Source organism: Trachemys scripta, chromosome 11, assembly GCF_013100865.1.
Source record: "Trachemys scripta elegans isolate TJP31775 chromosome 11, CAS_Tse_1.0, whole genome shotgun sequence".
Lineage (NCBI taxonomy): Eukaryota > Metazoa > Chordata > Testudines > Emydidae > Trachemys > Trachemys scripta.
In genome coordinates this window covers 74487770-74507647 of record NC_048308.1, presented here as the reverse complement: position 1 = coordinate 74507647, position 19878 = coordinate 74487770, and the positions used below count along the sequence as shown (strand labels likewise).

General features: G+C 42.8%; 1 protein-coding gene across 14 annotated transcripts in view; it reads right to left on the bottom strand.

Annotated features, from left to right (window-relative positions):
- The window catches only part of ADARB1 (adenosine deaminase RNA specific B1), a 238339-nt gene that overhangs the window by 73499 nt on the left and 144962 nt on the right, over positions 1-19878 (bottom strand). For 13 of the 14 annotated variants that reach the window (XM_034786332.1, XM_034786335.1, XM_034786343.1 and 10 more), the window contains one exon: positions 6100-6174. In XM_034786332.1, the coding sequence (XP_034642223.1) occupies positions 6100-6174 (75 nt within the window). The remainder of the gene's footprint in view (positions 1-6099; positions 6175-19878) is intronic. The other variant, XM_034786339.1, reaches the window with a different exon arrangement.

Genomic DNA, 19878 nt, shown 5'->3' with positions numbered 1-19878 from the left:
GGTTCACTGGCTTAAGAGTGCATAAATATTGTATACACCTACATCTTTTCATTTGCTTGAAACAACCCTACTTATATATCATCTATATAGATGTTCAACTGAGTCCATTTTAACAATATTGCTCATTTAAATTACTAACTTCTGGTAACTGGGCACTTATCTAGAACCATTTACATTTTTATCCGAGAAGATTCCAACAAGAAACTAGAGTTTTTCACCCAACCATGCTGACTTGTTAACAGCCTGAACCCACTCCCACTGAAGCCAGTCAGACTCTTTCTTTCTATTGACTTCAAAGGTAGTTAGATTATACTGTAAACATGCATTGCAGAGTGGAATGAGCCAAACTCAGTGGCCATATTTATTCTTTTGATATCAATCCTCAAAACTTGGAAGTAAAGTCTGTCATAGATATACTTCATCTCTCCTCAGAATTCTGTTAAAAAAAATCATGCTTAAATTATGTTGTTCCAGAAGAAAAATATATATGGTTTCTGTACTATCATCTAGCAAGAAATTTTATATTTCTGATAGTCATTTACACACAACTTTATAATTCTTTGCAAAGGAAAAGCAATTGCTATTATTTTAGACAGAGTTCCAATTCCAAACATCCCCATTAAGACACAGCAATCCTTTATTAAGATAGTATTAGAAAGCAAGAAGATTTGTAATAAATGTTCAGGTTAAACCTGACAAATTAATCATGTTGTACATTGATAATTATTCATGGAACTGATTTGTTTATATAAAAACAAATTAAATTATGTTAACAAAATATTTCTGAAATTAGGAACTTGGGTGGTGATATCGTACTATGAGTTAGTTCTAAGAATTGTTCCTGCTACAGCTTTTAAATCCTAGTTTTTATTATGTGAAGAAACCGCTACAAATAAAGAGTCTGAATTTATACTAGTCTATGTAAACTAAAATGCAATTTTAGTAGTTTAAGAGTTTCCAGCCTTTCCGTTTTAAAGATTTCAAATATCTAGCAATATAATACACCCACAATGATAACAGATTATACAAATTAATCCAGAATTTAAACAAAACAAAGTGGAAATTTTCTTGCACTTTGATGGATTTCAAACTTTTGCTTAATTTCCCCAAATACTGGTGCACACACAGCACTTCACCCAGTTTACAAAGCTGATGGAATGGTTACTAAATTTTCATTTATAACATCCTCCAGCAAAAGCTCGATAGGTTACTCCTTTCGGTGCTCGGAAAGAATAAAAGATCAAAAGAAAGAGCCAAAGTAGAAACATACATGTTGTTAACAAACAGGGACTGGACAATAAAGATTGGTACAATATTGGCAAATAGAAGTAAAATAAATATTGTTGGGGAACACTCATACTCCCAAATGACTAATAGTTTCATCATTACAAACATGTTCTGGCAATTCATTTGATCAGAAAATGATTTCTGAAGCTGAACCTCAAATGGTTTTGTATACAGTATGTATACTAGTGGATTATAATAGTCAACACAACAGGTTAATTCATGAAGTTTTGTTTCTTTTATAATAGTGTAGTACTGCTTTGAGGGAATTGAAGTAACATAATTTAATAAAACTACTAAATGAACAATGGATTTTTTAGCTGGAGCTATGATCCTTTGAAAATGGTATCTTCTCTAGAACCATATTTTTGGATCACTTGGTCTGTATCGTGGCATCAGGAGTTTGCTATTAAATGGTATAATTTGTAAACTAAAGGGAAATGATTAGCTATATATATATATCATGGCCTCCATCTATAAATTTCTTTTCATTAAGGGTTCTAAAACAGTAGCCTACAGTAGCAATAAAAAAAGACCAACTCCTACAGGAAGTTGTGAAGGAGCACGTGGATCTAATCATCTTTAATATTACAGTAGAACCTTGGAGTTACAGACACCTCGGGCTCCAGGGAGGGGGCTCTGGGCTTCTCCCTGAGGGAGCACCAGATCTCAGGGCCTTAAACTTGCAGGGAGCACTGGGGCTTCAGCCCTGAGGCTCTGCTCCCAGCTTCTGCCCTGCGGGGGGCGCCAGGGTTTGGGGCTCCCCAATGCTCTGCTCCTGGTTTCAGCTGGAGTGTGTGTGTGCCAGGGCTCGGGGCTTTAGCTACAGGGGAAACGCTGGGGCTGAAACCGGCACTCCCCTTGTAGCTAACGCCCTGAGCCCCGACACCCCCCGCGGGGCTGAAGCTGGGAACGGACCCGGAGGGCTGAAACCCTGAGCCTTGGCGCCCCCTGCTGGGATGAAGCCCTGAGCCCCAGTAACCCCCGTGGGTCAGAAGCCCTGAGCCCCGGTGCTCCCGAGGGTCAGAAGCCCTGAGGCTCCCCCCACCTGAAGCCTCAACCCCCACCCCAACCCTGCGGCTGCAGACCCAACCCCCCGCATGGCTGAAGCCCTGCATCCCAGGGCTAAAGCCCTGAAGCAGTACAGTACTTGCTGGTTTTAATTTGTCTCCCCTGCTGCCTGACCGTGTGTCTGGCTGACCGGTAAGTCTGTAACTCTGGCGTTCGTATCTTTGAGGTTCTGTTGTAATTTAGTCTGGAAACAAAACCGTTTATATTTAAGTATTAATGTTTATTTAAAGATTATGGATCCGATTTTGAAAAGAGCTCAGACCCCTATATGAAGTGGTAAGCATTTCAAAAGTGCTCAGCCTACAGCTGCTCCTATTGTCCTAACGGGAGCTTTTGAACAGCTGGTCACTTCATAAAGGTATGACACCTGAGATCCTCTGAACATCTAGCTATAAATTCTCATTTGAATGTGAAACGAATACTAAAACATGATGAAAAGAAATCGGTTTATAACCTGACATTAGATCTTGTGCTGCTGGTGTCACAGTTTTCAACAAAATATCCATTAGACCCAGCAGCATGCTCAGAAATATCAATACCAACAACTGTATTGGCAAGTACAATTCTTAGCTGATAGGCTGAAAGAAAGGCTTCACTCTCTGAACTGTTAAAACACTGCACTGAGCAAAATGGATACAACTTTTTTCAAATCAGCTTTTGTGTTGAACAGGTGAAGAGATGTCCACTTGAACCTCTCCTTGGTGAGGATACACACTCTTCCAGTGGTCATTTAACCACTCGGGTCAAGATTTTCAAAAAGTTAGACTCTAAACATGTATTTAAGCATCTTTGATTTTCAAAAGTGCTGCACACCTCACAGCTCCCATTATGGTCAATGAGAGCTGTTTTGTGCTCAGAACTTCTGCAAACTAGTCTAAATATGAATTTAGATGTCTGACTGCAGGATACAACTTTTGAAAATCTTGGCCCCAGATAACTTGAGAGTGAGCCATTTCTCAGACAAGCTAATTTGTTTTATGTACATTAAAAAATATTCCAGGGTGGACAGGAGATTTCAGGCATTTTTGTAATATCTGAGTTGGCAAAAAAGGATCAGCCATTGACATTTTCAGCAGAAAAAGAAACAAGTTTTGCCATTGAAACTTTCTTTCCCCGGAGCTTTACTAAGTATAAGGCACCAGAGCAAGGAAGGAAGGCGTGCTATAAAGAAAACATTTACCTCTTTGAAGAGAGGAGGCATCTGTTACAAGTGTGCCTGTTTATTTTTGAGTTTCCTGGTCAAAGACATAGTTAACAAATGCATGAAGGTAAGGTGGTCCATGGGGGCAGTCCCCCCATCTGATGAAAATAATATTCTCCGTGTTCTGCCTCCCTTGCCTAAATTTCACCCTCTTGGTTAAGGCAGAGCTAGCAAAAATGTTGTCATCCTCTTTACTGCTGTTCTCATTAACTTTCTTGGGGAACTCTTAGCAAGGGCAACTTCCCTTGCAGCAGGCGTGTGGAGCAGTGACGAGACCAACTACACATGCGTGAGCACTCTCTGGATGAGTTTTGTGGGAAGAAACTTGGAAAAATAGAAAGAGATCAGTACAGCAGTAAGGGGATCCATCAAACTGAATCGGTTTTGAATTCAGGGTGTGCTGCAAGGCCCGTCTCTTCTCCCTCAGCCACAAACTGATGGGTAGATCTGGGCAATGGGATGAATTTTGTGGGGAGAAGGGATTTTGAGGGGAGGTCAAATAATTTTTGGTATTTTGATTCTGTTGCAGGGTTATGTGGTTTTATACTGAGGTAATTGATGGGTCTTTTTATTATTATGAACATTTTTAAAAGATTGCCAAGGACACTCAGAGCACTGGATGTGCTTAATGTGGAGCGGTAAAAAAATTCAAATCAATAAATAAATTATAACTGTTTCCTCTGTTTCTGTTGTTTTACCACCTTCTCCACACCTTCAATGCATAAAAGAAAAAAAGGCACTATACCCACTTTCACCTGAAATCCCAACAAATGTTTTTTCAATTTTTTCCGTATTTTAGAAAAAAAATATAACCATTGCGTTAAAATTTTGCACAACCAATTTGATTTGAGTTTTAGTCTCTGCAGGTAAAATAGAGATTATAATTGGAGGCTATGATATTGCATATGCAGCAAACACAGGCCAACCCAAGCTAGTATTTTAATTAAAGAAACACAGCCCAGAAGACTGAATTTTAATAAAATGAAGTCATTTTACAGCAGTCCAGCTTCTTGATTTCCCAGTAAAAATGCACTGTAACTTCCCGGGTAAAACTGTATCTTTCCCATACAAGGCCTTGCTGTACTGTTAGGATGTCAGTACCTTTGTCAAAGAAAGCGTATGATATATGTTAGCTTTACAATTCAGGGACAGAATAAATAAATGCTTGTGTTTAAACAGCACTGAACAATTTACAGTAAAGCATAGGAGATTTTCATGCACAGTACTTCAAGAGCAACACATATACACTACTTCATTATCATTCACAACAAATAAGGATGGTTAAAAGACCAAATACCTTTAAAATGAGATAACTGCATAATGATGTGGTTGCAATATTTCTTTCTGTAAGTAATTAGGGCTCAACCCTGCATGAGGCTGAGTACTTTCATACCAACCCAACAATGCATTTAGACGTGCTTAACTTTAAGCCCTTGCGGAGTTCCATTGAAGCCAAGGGGCTATTCATATTTAAAGCTACACACTTGTTTAAATGCTTTGCTGGATCTGTGCCACAGCAAGACTGAACCTTTAATGAGAACAATCTATTACTCTAACTAGCTGGGGGCCAGAGCACTGTACAATTTTCTTCCTTTTCTTTCCTCCATTACTTGATTTCTCTCCTTATATGTTCCCTCTTTTTTGTTTCACAAACCCTTATATTTGATCTCCTTTATCCTCCCTCCCTCCATTCTCCTGTACCCCATGACCTCACAATTCCTGTCCCTTTCCCAGGTTTCCCGAACTCTCTTTCTTGCCCCATTTACCTAGTTTCCTCTCCCCCAGGTACACCCCAAAAGTAATAATGATCTCTGTTCCCTTCAAATCTCATTCCATCTATTGCCTATTGATTGATTGGCCAGCTACAGGCACGCTCCTGGCGCACAAAGGCTCTGACCTTTAGGGCAGATAATATCTCTGTTCAGCCTGTAATCTAGCTGGAAGATTGTAAGAGGCAGGAGTTCCTCTCTTACACTAACCCAGACCTCATATGAGTTTAGGATAGTCCTGTAATCTCTACTTCCAGTTCTTCTGCGGGGTGGCATTTGGAGATATAAGGTAGAAAGTACATAGAGCTAGAGGTGTTGGGACATCTAGAAATGTTTTTTGTAGGAGACAGTATGCTACACAGGATACATGCGTGCATGTTGTAGCAATACACTATACCACCCCATATTTCTTCAGTGCAAGCCCTAGATGTATGAATTAATCATCATTACTTCACTGCAGGTTCAAAGTAGGAGAAAACAGGCTAAGAGGGAACATGCTGTTTTGAAATACAAATATCTTTGATGATTAGTGATCATGGTATGAAGATATAAATCACATGAAGGGTAACTGGATTATGTGTTAATCAGATGTATTTGAAAGCTTTCCCAGTACGGAAATTCTTCTTTAATGAACACACATATAAAGTGAACTCTACACACACAGAAATTTCCTCTCACTGTATTCACATCATTTCTGTATGCCACCCAGCAGCAAGGAAAATGGCTCTTGCAGAAAGGATTATATTGTTTATGATGTAAATATACACATCTTACTCATATTTTCTTCATCATCTATATCCATTGTGAAATACTTTTGCTGGTTTCTTGACTGGCGTAGATGGCGTCTATCTGAAAGATAGAGAGTGGGTGTTTTAAGCTTATATCACGTAAAACGCAAGAGCCCACATGATGAAGGCATGGGAGTCAGGAGAAGGGGGTTGTTTCCATGGTTCTCTCACATATATTCATGTGCAGTCATAGATAACTCTTTCTCCCTGTATGTCTTTCCCCCACAGAAGAGTAATGCTATTTCTCTAGCGCAAAGGTATAGAGATTCTAAGAACCCATTAATGTTTACAAGCATTTTTACATTTTCAGATGGCAGACTGTCTAGAAGTGCATACTGTTTTTAATCTGTTGTACTTTCCCTGGTTCATGTATTTACAAGATATAAACTATGCACTCTCACTGGAAAATGTGCTCATTTCCTTGTCTATTGCACTGACTATTTTAACCAATGTAACGAGTTAGAAGGTGTGACAACACCTCGGGAACTGGTTTAGTGGAGAGATGCTCCCCTTCCAGCAAGCCAGAGGAAAAAGGACAAAGTCAAAATACTGGCAACTTGATGTTGCAGGTAACATCAAGAAAATCCAGGCAATTCATGTGCAGGATAGAGAAGGTACTACTACTTAAACGGACAGTTCCTGGAAAGAGGGGGTTTGGTGGTAAAGACTGGGTTTGGTTAGACATATGTATAGATAAAGCCAGTGTCATAAATATAAAGGGAAGGGTAACAACCTTTATGTATGCAGTAACATAAAATCTTTCCTGACCAGAGGTACAGACAGAGGTACAGAATCATTTTACCTGTAAGGTGTTAAGAAGCTCAAATCACCTGGTTGGCACCTGACCAAAAGGACCAATAAGAAAAGAAGACATTTTCAAATCGGGGGAAGGGGGAGTTTTGTTTGTGCTCCCTTTGATTGTTCTCTCTCTGGATGAGAGAGGGAGCAGGCAGGAAAAACCATCTCCTAAAAACCTACCTGAAATGAGCATCTAAGATTACAAAAAATGTAAGTAAAAGCAAGGAAATGCGTTAGATTATCTTTTGTTTTAGCTTGTGAATTTTCCCTATGCTAAGAGGGAGTTTTATTCCTGTTTTTTGTAACTTTGAAGTTAAGCCTAGAGGGGAATCCTCTGTATTTTAAATCTTTTTATTTACCCTGTAAAGTTACCTTCCATCCTGATTTTGCAGGTGTGATTCTTTTACTTCTTTTTAAAATAAAATTCTTCTTTTAAGAACCTGATTGATTTTAGTGTCTTAAAGATAAAGGGTCTGGTCTGTACTTTTATTAAAGGCAATTGGATGGTATATTATTCTCAAGCCACCCCAGGAAAGGGGATGAAGGGATTTGGGGGGATATTTTGGGGAAATAGGAACTCCAAGTGGTCCTTTTCCTGAATCTTTGTCTAACTCACTTGGTGGTGGCAGCAATACCGTCCAAGGACAAGGAAAGGATCTGTGCCTTGGGGAAGTTTTTAACCTAAGCTGGTAGAAATAAGCTTAGGGGGTCTTTCATGCGGATCCCCACATCTGTACCCCAGAGTTCAGAGTGGGGAGGGAACCCTGACAGCCAGCCTTTGCTCTGACATCCTTCTAGAAACTGTGCTGCTGAATAGCGATGGTGAAGACCATATCCGCAGGAGAGAGAAACAGATGCTGCTGTCTCTTCCCTACATGTGGACTGCCTGAATATCTTAGTGTTACTTGCAATACCTCAGGTTATGTTATAAGAATAATGGTCTGGATTTTCAGAAGTGCTGAGCACCCATTCACTTTAATGGGAGCAATGGATGCTCAGTGTCTTTGAAAATCAGGCCAGCCAGGGAAGTCTATAGACATCACATTACAACAAGAGACAAGACCATTATAATACTACTACTTTGCACCTTTACAACGTGTGGTATCTTCTCTATGCTTTCCAGACATTTAATTATGCTAAAAAATCAGCATAAGACTCCCCTCCTCAGCACATTTCCCACTTACTCAGCCCCTGTCCCTGAGAGCTGGGCCCGGGCGGGGAGCGGAGGGGATGGGCTGCCGCCACCTCCCCAGCCGGGCTCTCTCACAGAGACCCTGAGAGCAATCAGCCAGCGTGAGAAGCGTCTCCGTACCACTCCCTAAGTTTCCTGCCCTGGCCTGGCTGCCGGGGGGAGGGGCTGAGCGAGCTGGAAGTGCTGGCAGCAGGGGGAGGCGCAACAGCAGCAGGACAGAGCACCCATCCCCCGCCAGCAGGCCGAGCATGTGCCCCATCTGTGACTGCTAGTAGCAAATATCTCAAATGGCTGAAGATCGGACACTAGATGGGAAGGGGTCTCAGTTACTACAGTGAATTCTTTCCCTGGTGACTAGCTCAGGGTCTAACTGTTCCCCATATTTGGGGTCGGGAAGGAATTTTCCCCCAGGTCAGATTGGCAGAGACCCTGTTTTTTGTTTTGCCTTCCTCTGCAGCTTGGGCACGGGTCACTTGCTGGTCTGAAATGGAGTAAATGGTGAATTCTCTGGAACTTGAAGTCTTTAAATCATGATCTGAGTGCTTCAGCCAGTGGTTATGGGTCTATTACAGGAGTGGGTAGCTGAAGTTCTACAGTCTATGATGGGCAGGAGGTCAGAATAGATTATCACGACGGAGCCTTATGACCTTAAAGTCTATGAGCAGGTCTACACTACCGCTTAAGTCATTGTAACTTATGTCACTCAGGAGTGTTAAAAGCACCCTCCCCCTGGAGCGACACAAGTTTTGCGCTGTCCACCACACTCGTGCTATGTCGGCTGGAGACGCTCTCCCCCCAACATAGCTTCCAGTTCTCGCAGAGGTAGAGTAATTATGCCAGCGGGTCTAATGCTACATCGGTGCAGTTATGCTGATGTAACGCTGTAGTGTAGACTTGCCCTATGAGTCTATAAGTAACCATAATTAAACAAAAAATTAGATAAAAATGGATTTCCATTTGGCATTCATATTTTGTGTTTATAGTTTCAGCATACATTTGGATTGCATATTAGGACTGTAAAGAACCCTAAATAAAACCCCTACTTCTGTTAAAGACCATAACTAGCCTTGTCAGTGAATTTTTGTTTTAGGTGTACAACACATTTCTTGCAAACATTGATACAGGCACCTACCAAATGCATGTATTGATCAAATCAAAGAGTACACATATTTTCTTATAAAGGCAGGAAATGGAAATGCATGAATAATAAATATGGTTCCTTGTAGTTCATCTTGAAAAAAACTGTGTGCAGCTCTCCATACAATGTTCACAGCATTAAAATAAAAACAGTACATGCCATTAGGGAGAGGGAGAGGAGAAAGAGGGGGTTGGGGAAGAGAAGAAAGTGAGCTGGATTTGTGAAAGGGAGAAGAGACTGAGGAAGTTAGTCTTGGATAGAGAGGAGACACTAGGCATAGTGAGGAGAATGAGGTGGTTTGGAAGGAGAGGGATGAGAAACTGGAGGATTTGGGGGAGAAGGAGGAATATCACATTGATTAGTGCAGTATAACAACAAACAGAATAAAATAGCAGAAAAATCAAAATGAAGAGTAAGGTCGTTTGGGATAAGAGAGAGGAAAGACTGGTGAATGTGGGGAAAGAGAAGATAAAGGGAGTATGGGGCAGAAAAAGAGGTTGGGAGGTGAGGCCTTTTGAAAGGAGAGATTGGCAGATTTGCAGCGAATAGGACAGTCTGAGGGGTTTGGTGGGAAAAGGAGAGAATGCGGTAAGTATGAGGAAAAGGAGAAGAGACTAGGGGAGTTGTAGGTGTTCCAGGAGACTGGGATGTGGAAGGAAGGAAGGAAGGAAAGTTTAGAGAGAGGTGGTGTTGGAGAGAGGAGGAGTCATTAGAGGAGTTAGGGATAAATAAAGAAAATTGGGGGGGGGGGAGAATTTCACATAGAGCAAAGGCTGGAGGGGAAAGATAAGAGACTGCAGCATTTAGAGGGACAGTGGAAACTTGGCATGCTTTCTAAAGATTGCTGCAGCGGAGGAAAGGAGCCAGACCACAATGACACATAGGAAGAGAAATGACAGGAGGCCACAGTAAGTGCTGAACGTCTTTTTTATTTTTAAAATGGAAATGAGGACAAAGTAACTTGCAGTATCGGAATCTTTTACAGGGGGGCAGTGGTTTCACAGGGCCACGTCCTTTCCTCTCAGCGTTTGGGGCAAAATTCCTCTTCTGGTTGTGTATGTGATAGTGTCATCCTCCCTTACATGAAGGATGCCTTCTCCCCCACCCCAAAACTGCCATTACATGCCATAGTTGCTAAACAGAGAAGGGTGTATTTATATTAGATGCAGTATTACCACCGTAAGTGTCAGGCAGCCCCAAAGCAGGTCTATTAAACATGGGAACAAACAGTGCTAACCCTTAAGCACCATCCAGCCATCTTTAAATGCCATCGTTAGTTAGATCCATTAAGTCAATTTAGGTCTACACCCTGGGTTGAAGTCTTAAGTGGAAAAAAAGTAACCAAAGGCCACCTTATCCTAGCAGCATGTTGAGCTAGATTCAAAGGTACGTAGTATTCCAATGCTGAGCACTGAAACACCCGACCGCAGGAACCCTGCTGCCTATTGTAATTCTCTGCCCTAAGTTGAGTGCTCAGGCTTCCTATGCATTATATGGGGAAAGTTCGGCACCTAAGAAAGAGATTCTCAGAAGCCAGCAACTGAGCAGCTAGCCACCTAAACAAATCAGGTGTGAAATGCAGAGAAAAGGGCTGGGGCTTAGACTCAGATCCTCAGAGATATTTTGGTGCCTACTGATCTAGGCCTTTATGCACCTGACTTATGGGCTTACGGGAAGTGCCTAACTCTGCTCAGGATTCTCCGCCGTGAATCCTCTCCTGGAGTTAGGCACCTAAGTCAGGTCAGTCCTTTCTCACAAAACCAAAAAAACCCACCACACACCCCAAAGAAAGGGGGAGAGAGACAGTAAAACCCGACTGTATTGTAGCCAACAGCTCAGTAGTTAGGGCACTCCTGTGGGATGTGGGAGACCTAGGTTTGAATCCCCATTCTGCCTGGGTTAGAGCACGGACTTGAAGACATGTGTCCCAAGTGACTGCCCTGATGCTTGGGTATTTGGGGATGGGGCTCTCTCCTCCAGCCTGTTGCACCTGTTCCACTTTGTATAAATAACTAAATATTCATTGAGCCAGAGGGAGACTCTGTAGCACAGTAGCTAGGGCAGTTACCTGGGATGTAAGAGAGTCAGATTCAAGTCCCTGCTCCAGTTAAAAAGTGATTACTAATCTGTTTTATCACAGTTGCCCTTTGAGATGTGCTGCACATGTCCATTCCACTTTAGAAGTCAGTGTACCCAGTGAACCAGTCAGATTTTTCCCTTAGCAGAACCTGTCAGGGCAGCGTATGGTGCTGCATGATGGTATAAAGGGTGGAGCTGCCCCCAGCCTCCCTCAGTACCAGAATGACTCCGATATAGAGAGGAAGGAGGGTTGGTCATGAAGTGGACATTTGCAACACATCTCAAAGCACAGATTTTTTTTTCTTCAAGTGAATGCACATGCCCATTCCACTTTAGGTGACTCACAGGCACGTCATATGGAGGTGGGTTTCGAAGTCTACCTGAACAAGGACTGAAGAACTACTTGTCCAAACTTGGCAACATCTCTGGAATGTGGAGATATAGTGTGATGAGTAGTAAAAGTGTGCACTGATTACCAAGTTGCAGCTCTACAAACGTCTGCTATAAGTACTTGAGCCAAAAACACTGTAGAAATTGCAGATCTGGTAGAATGAGTTACCGTGGTATGACAAAGAGAGACTCTTCTGTAATATTTTCATGAATGACGGTGACTTGCTTGACTAAGAATTGCTACCCAGTGGACATAATAGAGTTAATGACATGATATGTTGGATCACCTGACTGTCTGGGGTGGAATGAATGGGTCCTTAAAGGACTGACTGAAACCAACCATACCAGTGGAGTATCTGGAAAGACAATGGGAGCCCCAAGGGCTGATCAAATAAATCCAGCAGTGGGAAATCTGTCCTTTTATCCTGTCCACACTGGAGACAAAGAGCTGGGATGACCACCTAAAAGATCTAGTCCAGTCCAAGTAAAAAGCCAACACCTTTCTAACATCCAAACTATGGAGCCTCTCCTTGTCCTTATGAGAATGGGGCTTAGGAAAGAATGTCAGTAAGTACATGTCTTGACTGAGGTGGAATTCCAAAACTACTTTAGCCAGGAATTTTGGATGCAGACATAAAAATATCTTGACATGGAAAAAAAAACTGTGTCAGGAGGGTCAATCATCGACACTCAGAACTCTACCACCCTTCTCGTGGAGGTAAGAGCTAACAAAAAAATGATACTTTCATAGAGAGATGCAGCAAAGATTAGGTACCCACTGGTTCAAAAGGCAGACCATCATCTTGTTAGCAACAGATTTAAGTCCCAGGCAAGAACAGGATCCATGACATGGAGGTATAACCTGTCCAGATCTTTTAAGAGTCTGATATTGGATTGGAAAATATTGAGTGACCTGTGATAGGAGGGTGGAAAGCTGGAGACAGCAATCAGGTGAACCCTGATGGAACTAACTGATAAGCTTTGTTGTTCCAGGTGGAACAAGTGGTCCAAAACTTGTTGGACAGGGGTCAGGACTGGCAAAACACCATTCTGTGATCACACTCGTGATCTCTGCTGAACGATCTGCACAGGTGAACCACCAACCTGTTCTGAAAACCAGGAAGATGAGAAACTGAGATGTATTGCACTGGTGATACAAAACTCCCAAAAATGTGTCACCTCTTGACAGAGACCATCTGATTTGGTCCCTCCTGGTCTATTTGTAGTGTGTCCATGAGGACTTGCAGAGCCTATCCCTTGATGTGAGGGAGAAAAGCATGACAGGATAGATGAATATCTCACAACTCCCGCATGTTTATGTGGAGAGCCAAATCTTCATGAGACCACAGACCCAGAGTTTGTAGGTTTCCTAAATGAGCTCCCCAACCTACAGAAGAAGCGCCTGTAACCAGAGCCAATGTGGGCAAAGGAGGGGTGAAGGGACCTCCCATACACAAGCTGGCTGGATCCACCAGTCCAAGGAGACTAGGAATCCTGTAGATACCTGAATCAGTGTGTCCAAGAAGTGATGAGCCAGGGAGCACACTGACTTTAACCAGCTGTGCAACCTTCTAAGAAGTCTGGCATGCCAAACCACATATGTACAGGAAACCATGTGCCCCAGTAGTCTGAGGCAGTTTCTTACTGTTGTGATTGGATAGGCTTTGAAATGTATGGAAATGTTTAACATTGTCTGGAATCTGGCTTGAGGTAGGAGCATCCTGGCTACTGTAGAATCCAGGGGTGCCCCTATAAATTCTATTCTCTGACTCGGTAGAAGACTTGTCCTTGTTGAGCAGCAGACCCAGAACGCTGAAGACAGATCAGATCCTGCCTAGACTGAGTTCTATTTGGAACCTGGATTGTCCTCATACCAGCCAGTCATCCAGGTAAGCAAATTCACCTCTACCAGGATATAATGCGACCTGATATAACACGAATTCGGATATAACACGGTAAAGCAGCACTCCGGGGGGGGGGGGGGGGGGCTGCACACTCTGGTGGATCAAAGCAAGTTCAATATAATGCAGTTTCCCTATAACGCGGTAAGATTTTTTGGCTCCTGAGGACAGCATTATATCGGGGTAGAGGTGTATTTGCATCCCTGCTTTCCTTAAGAATGCAGCCACTACTGCCATGAATTTTGTAAATATTTGCAGGGCAGCGGACAGGCCAAAGAGCAGGACTGTAAACTGATAACGGGTGTTGTTAACTAGAAAACTTAGGAATCTCCCATGGCTTTGACGGATCACCACATGGAAATACAAGGCAACATACAAGGCACTGGGATCCAGAGGGGGGATAATGGAGGCTAGGATGATCATGTGAAGCCTTATTTCAGTGGCTCTCCACCTTTCCAGACTACTGTATCTCTTTCAGGAGTCTGATTTGTCTTGCATACCCCCAAGTTTCACCTCACTAAAAAACTACAAAATCAGACATAAAAACACAAAAGTGTCACAGCATACTATTAATGAAAAATTGCTGTCTTTCTCATTTTTGCCATATAATTACAAAATAAATCCATTGGAATATAAATATTGTTCTCACATTTCAGGTATAGTATATAAAACAGTATAAACAAGTCATTGTCTGTATGAAATTGTATTTTCTCCTGACTTCACTAGTGCTTTTTATGTAGCCTATTGTAAAACTAGTCAAATATCTAGATAAGTTGATGTACCCCCTGAAAGACCCACCGGTTGAGAACCACTGCCTTATTTTCTTTATATATTCGTTCAAATTCCGCAGGTCTAGGATGTGTCTGAATCCTTCTTTTGCCTTTGGGATCAGGATGTAATGTGAATAGAAAACCTTTAGCATGGTGGAGAGGGGGAACCTTACAGCTTTCCAATGGAGGAGAGACTAGGCCTCCTGGAGGAGGACAGCCTTGTGAGAGTTGTCGCTGAAGTGGGACAGGGGGAAATAAACTGCAGGGTGTATCCCTGTTCCACAGTGCAGAGAACTCATTGAGCTGTGGTAATATTGGATCAATCACGGAGGAAGTTGGACAACCTGCTTGTAAAAACAGGGTAGGAGAAGCTAGTATGTAACAATCTGATACTCTGTCCTCGACAAGGCAGTCAAGTTTGGGATTTCCAGGCTGTCTTGAATTACCCAGTGTAGAAGAAAACTGAGGAGGTTGAGGTCTTCACCTGTGGTTCTGTCCCCCGCCCCCGCCTCCCCATTTTCTGGGTGGTCAGGCTATACAGGTGGGAAAAGTGGGTATCTTTGGCGACACTGAGGAAATAATTGTTTTATTCTAGGGAAAGGACTGTAAATTCCCAGTGATTTCAGCATGGCCTATGAATCCTTGCCACTACAGTGCATCCATCTTCTGCAATAAGAGTGTAGGTCCTTCAAAGGGAAGCTCTTGAACAGGAGGCCCTGCAACTAAAGCCACACACATCTCTGCACAGTTATTGAAGATGCCATGGCTCTGGCTGTGAATATGCAGCAAGTAAAGCGATCCTAGCCACCAGTTTGCTCTCTTCTAAGAAGGCCTCAAACTCCTGCCTGGCATCCTCTGGCAACCTGTATGCCAACTTCAGTACATTGTACCAGAGGAGAAGTCATATCTGGCCAGCAAGGCTTGATGGTTAGAGATGTATAACGTTGTGGGTCAGCTGTGGAATAAATCTTTCTACCAAAAAAGTCTAGTCTCTTTGAGATAGAAAGACTAATGTGCACTTTCATTCACTGCCAAGACAGCTAAAGAATCTGGTAAAGGGTGTGTATAAAAATGTCCATAGACCTGGAAAGGGACATCGTACCCTCTTTCGGTCTTCTTCGCTGTCGGTGGCAGTGATGATTGAGTTTGCCACAAAAATTTTGTGGGTTCTAGAATGGCTTCATTTATAGATAGAGCCTCTCAATAAGGTCCTGCTGAACCCAGTATATCCACCAGCCTATGGGAACTCTCCAGACCCACCTCAACCTGAATAGCAAGAGAGGTAGCTATTCCCTTCAGTAACTCCTGGTAGTCGTCCTGAGCAGGTGAAAAGTCCCCAGACACCACAGCCTCAACAGGTGATAAGGAGGAGGAGTTAAAAGAGGTTGAGACTCAGCCTCTTGTACTGAGTTGGATCAAGGGTCTGATCTCTGATCTCTTGAGGTTCCTGCTCAGTACCTGGGCTAAGGTCATGAGCCTCTTTCATCTGGCATCTGCTTGGGAACCTAAATGAAAGCAGAACTGTGGAGGACTGTGGTGGTTGGGATGGAAGCCCCATTGGTTCCCAGAAAGGCCATTGGTAGAATATAGGACCCCAACTGCTCCAAGGAGCAGAGTCTCTGGAACATCTCAGGACATCCAATGAGTACCAGAAGCACAATTCTTGTGACAAAGGTGTCACCTTCTATCCTGGAAGCGAAGGGCATGGGACCCAAGCTCAGACTCTGAGGAGGACGCCGAGTCGCCTGACCACGGAGGTGCTGTATGAGGCAGTGCTGAAATCTGGTGGTATCCCTCTGGAGATGTCAGTACTAGGGATAGCATGTTGGGTTTACCCTTTGATTGTACTGTGCGCCAAAGTGCTGGGCACTCTAAAGTAGTCGCCCTCAGCATCAAGGGCTGAAACTTTCTTGGAGGTAAGTCGGTAGATGAAGTCTGAGGATCAAGCAGTACCAGCTCGTTTGTCTCCTGCACTACTGGAGAATCCATCACCAACAGACAGAGTAGGTCCCATGCTGCGGCATAGACTCCAGGATCATCAGTACCGAGAAACTTCCCTGATGCAGCTGTTGTTGCCTCGAAGGAATTGGTATCGCAGTGGGGGTTGGTCTCGATAGCCTGGGCACCAGTGCCGATGGCACTTGGTGAGATGAAAAGGTTGGTAACAAGGAGCATTTCTTCCCAGTGGATGCTCTTACCTTGTCCTCTTGCTTGTTTACTGGTGGACAGTAGTGGGAGCCTCAACCTTGCAGAGGAGCTTGGCTTCTTCCTCGGTACTGGAAATGGGATCAATGCCGACTCTCCACAAAGTTCAACCGAGGTAGAAGTACTTGGTTGCGTGCTATGAATGGGAAGGTTTAGAAGAGGATGCAGGATGGCCTCCATGAGAAAGTGATACAGTCTGAACCTCTGTCTTTTTTTGGCCAGAGTTTGAAGTCGCTGAAGATCTGGGAATGGTCTCAGACGTGACCCTCACCAAGGCACTTTAAGCACCTGGAATGAGGGTCACTCACCCATACTGATTTTTTGCAGCTGCCACAAGGCTTAAAACCACGAGGCATACCCTGATGACAGTCAATGGCACACTTCGTATAGAAAAGATCCAATGCCCAAAAGTTGAGAAATAACAAAGAAATAACAAAGAATACCCCCATTAACGTACGTTAAGGTACAGTGCTACTATTGCTAGAGTGAGAAAAACCACAGCAGCAAGCTGACAGGCTCTGACTATCCATTATGGATGGTCAGAAGGAGCTGTGGGAGGTCTGGGGCAGCTCCACTCTTTAGATCATCATGCAGCAACACAAGTCAGGAGAGGGCACTTGCACCGTCCTGATGAGTACCACGAAGGGAAAACATGTGCCATCTCTCAAAAAAGAATATTTATTTACAGGGGATCCCCTGTATAGGTTGGGGTTGCGTTCTTGAAAAGGGCAATGGATACCGAAACGACGTATAGTGGGGAATTTTTCCCCATAAGAAATAATGGAATAAGGGGGGGGATGCGTTCACTTCACCACTCTTGCCTATGATAACACTCGTTTCGCCTAAACAGTGTACCTTTTTACAATGACAGTTTACACAGTACACATTTTACACATAAAACATAGAATAAAATAATGTAGAATCCTACTAACACCATTCAAACACATAGAACATTTTAATACAGTAAATGCAATACAATATAAAACAGTGTCAATTATGCTAAACTTAGGTAGGGTGGCAGCTGGGTTTTCTTGGGCTGGCTTTTCCGTGGCTGGCTCTTTGGTTGCAGAAGTCTTAAAAAATAATTTTATCAAAGTCTGCTCTCCTCCACACATTGAGTTTGAGAATCTCGCCAGGACTCTGGACAGAGTGAGGGTTCTGAGCAGGCCATTAGCTGTGGATGTCAGCAAGATTTAGGCAGCTTTGTGCATATCCACCAGCAGAAACTTAGATGCCTATAGGAATGTAGGCACCTACAGGTTTAGGCAGCAGCTGAGTGGTGGTTTTGAGAACATCATTTGCTCCTAAATATTCGATTTAGGTGCCTAAAGAGGCAGTTAGACACCTAATGGGCTTGATTCACAAATGGACTGGTTTGTTATTAGAAGGAAGTATGGACTTAACAAAAACAGATGTCACAAACTGATTACATTTCAAATTTGAAAAATGGGACTTAGGAGTCTAATTCACTTATGTACTTTTGAAAATTTCGCCTTGGATATCTTTCTAATCTAGTTCAAGCACAAGTTATTGGGCTTGATGCAGGAATTATGGGGCAAAATTCTATGGTCTTTCTTATGCAGGAAGTCAGACAAGATGAGCATAATGGTCCCCTCTCTTTGGCCTTATCTGCTTCAGAGAATTTTCCATTTGCATGGATACTAATAGCATTTTGCCCTATTTCTGGTTATTTTACAGATGGGTCTTCAGTGTTATCCAGCATGGATACAAAATACACTTCAGAAAGATTCCTTCAGATTGTCTCTCCCTGAGATTGCACTCAAGGACAGCAACTTCAGGGAGAAACAGCAAGAAACCCAGTTCTTCCTGGCAAATAATATCTCTGAGCAAAATAGAAAAAGGGGTATTATTGCAGGAACTTCTTAATAAATCAAGAAGGCTCTAAGCCCATCCTAGACCTCAGAGACCTTAGTTCTGAAGGGGAAGATCACTGGTTTTGTAAACTGGATCTTGCAGCCATCCAATCTTGATTTAAACCTGTGGAATTATTTGCCAGAGGATGTTGTGAAGGCCAAAACTATAACAGGGTTAAAAAAAAACTAGATAAGTTCATGGAGGATACGTCTATCAATGGTTATTATCCAGGATAGGCAGGGAAGAAGTGTCACTAGCCTCTGTTTTCCAGAAGCTGGGAATGGGTGACAGGGGATGGATCACTTGATGATTACCTGCTCTGTTCATTCCCTCTGGGGCATCTGGCATTGGTCACTGTCAGAAGACAGGCTACTGGGCTGGATGGATCATTGATCTCACTCAATATGGCCGTTCTTATGTTCTAAAGGCTTCAAGTAATAAAGAATCCACCCATCCCTAGGTAATTCACTCTGGAACATTTCAAATATCCAGATGATTCTTATGCTTGTGAACAGGCTACTTGGAATATTTCAGCTCCCTTCAGAAGGGAGCCTAGTTACTCTGGAGTTTGGCCATATTGAGCCACAATGAACACTCCCCTTTCACCAAAGAGGTTGCTCCATCACATAGTAGGTCCACCATGTACTTTCAGGCCCACGGAACACAAGTATATGTCAGCTACTCTTACAAGTATCAAATGACACCCACACAACAGGCCTGCTCCAGTGCACATCCTCAAAGGTCACAGTGGTAAGACATCTTCATGTTTCTTTTGGAAAAAGAATCCATAAAGACACACACTTTTTCCAAAGCTCAACTGAGACAGAAGGGGCATGTTCCACGCACCAAACAAACATCCCACAATACTTATACATGACATCTGAAAGTCCAGAGGGCTCAAGCCAGTGCCTTGCTCTAGTTGTACAGAATGGACAGCAGCTACCATTCACTGTTAACATCCATACTCTTACAGTGCTATTGAATCTATGTCAGCAGTCTTCAATCATCCTCTGAGAAGTGACCAGTTAATTCCTTCCATCTCTCTTTTTCACTTCTTCTCTGGGGCACTACTCTTTAGAGAAACAATCCAGTATCGACCTGGGTCAGCATACTGTTAACCAATGGTAGCAATTGTGGATCCAATCACTACTGGAAATACTGTACCAAGTAAACCAAAGAGTGGCTTAGAAAACGTAGCCCACAGAATGCTGACTGAGCTTTTTTCCACTCCTCTCTGAACCGTAGGGAGACAAAATGGGGAAAACTTTCATTCTCCAGAAAAATGAAAGCTTCCAAAAGCTATTTTATTCCAGTGCTGACATCTAACAACAGAATGCTTGAGTGTGACTGTGAGTACTACAGTGTGGTGTTTCTATTCAAAGCCACACAATGAGTTTTCTAAATGGTAAGTGGTAAA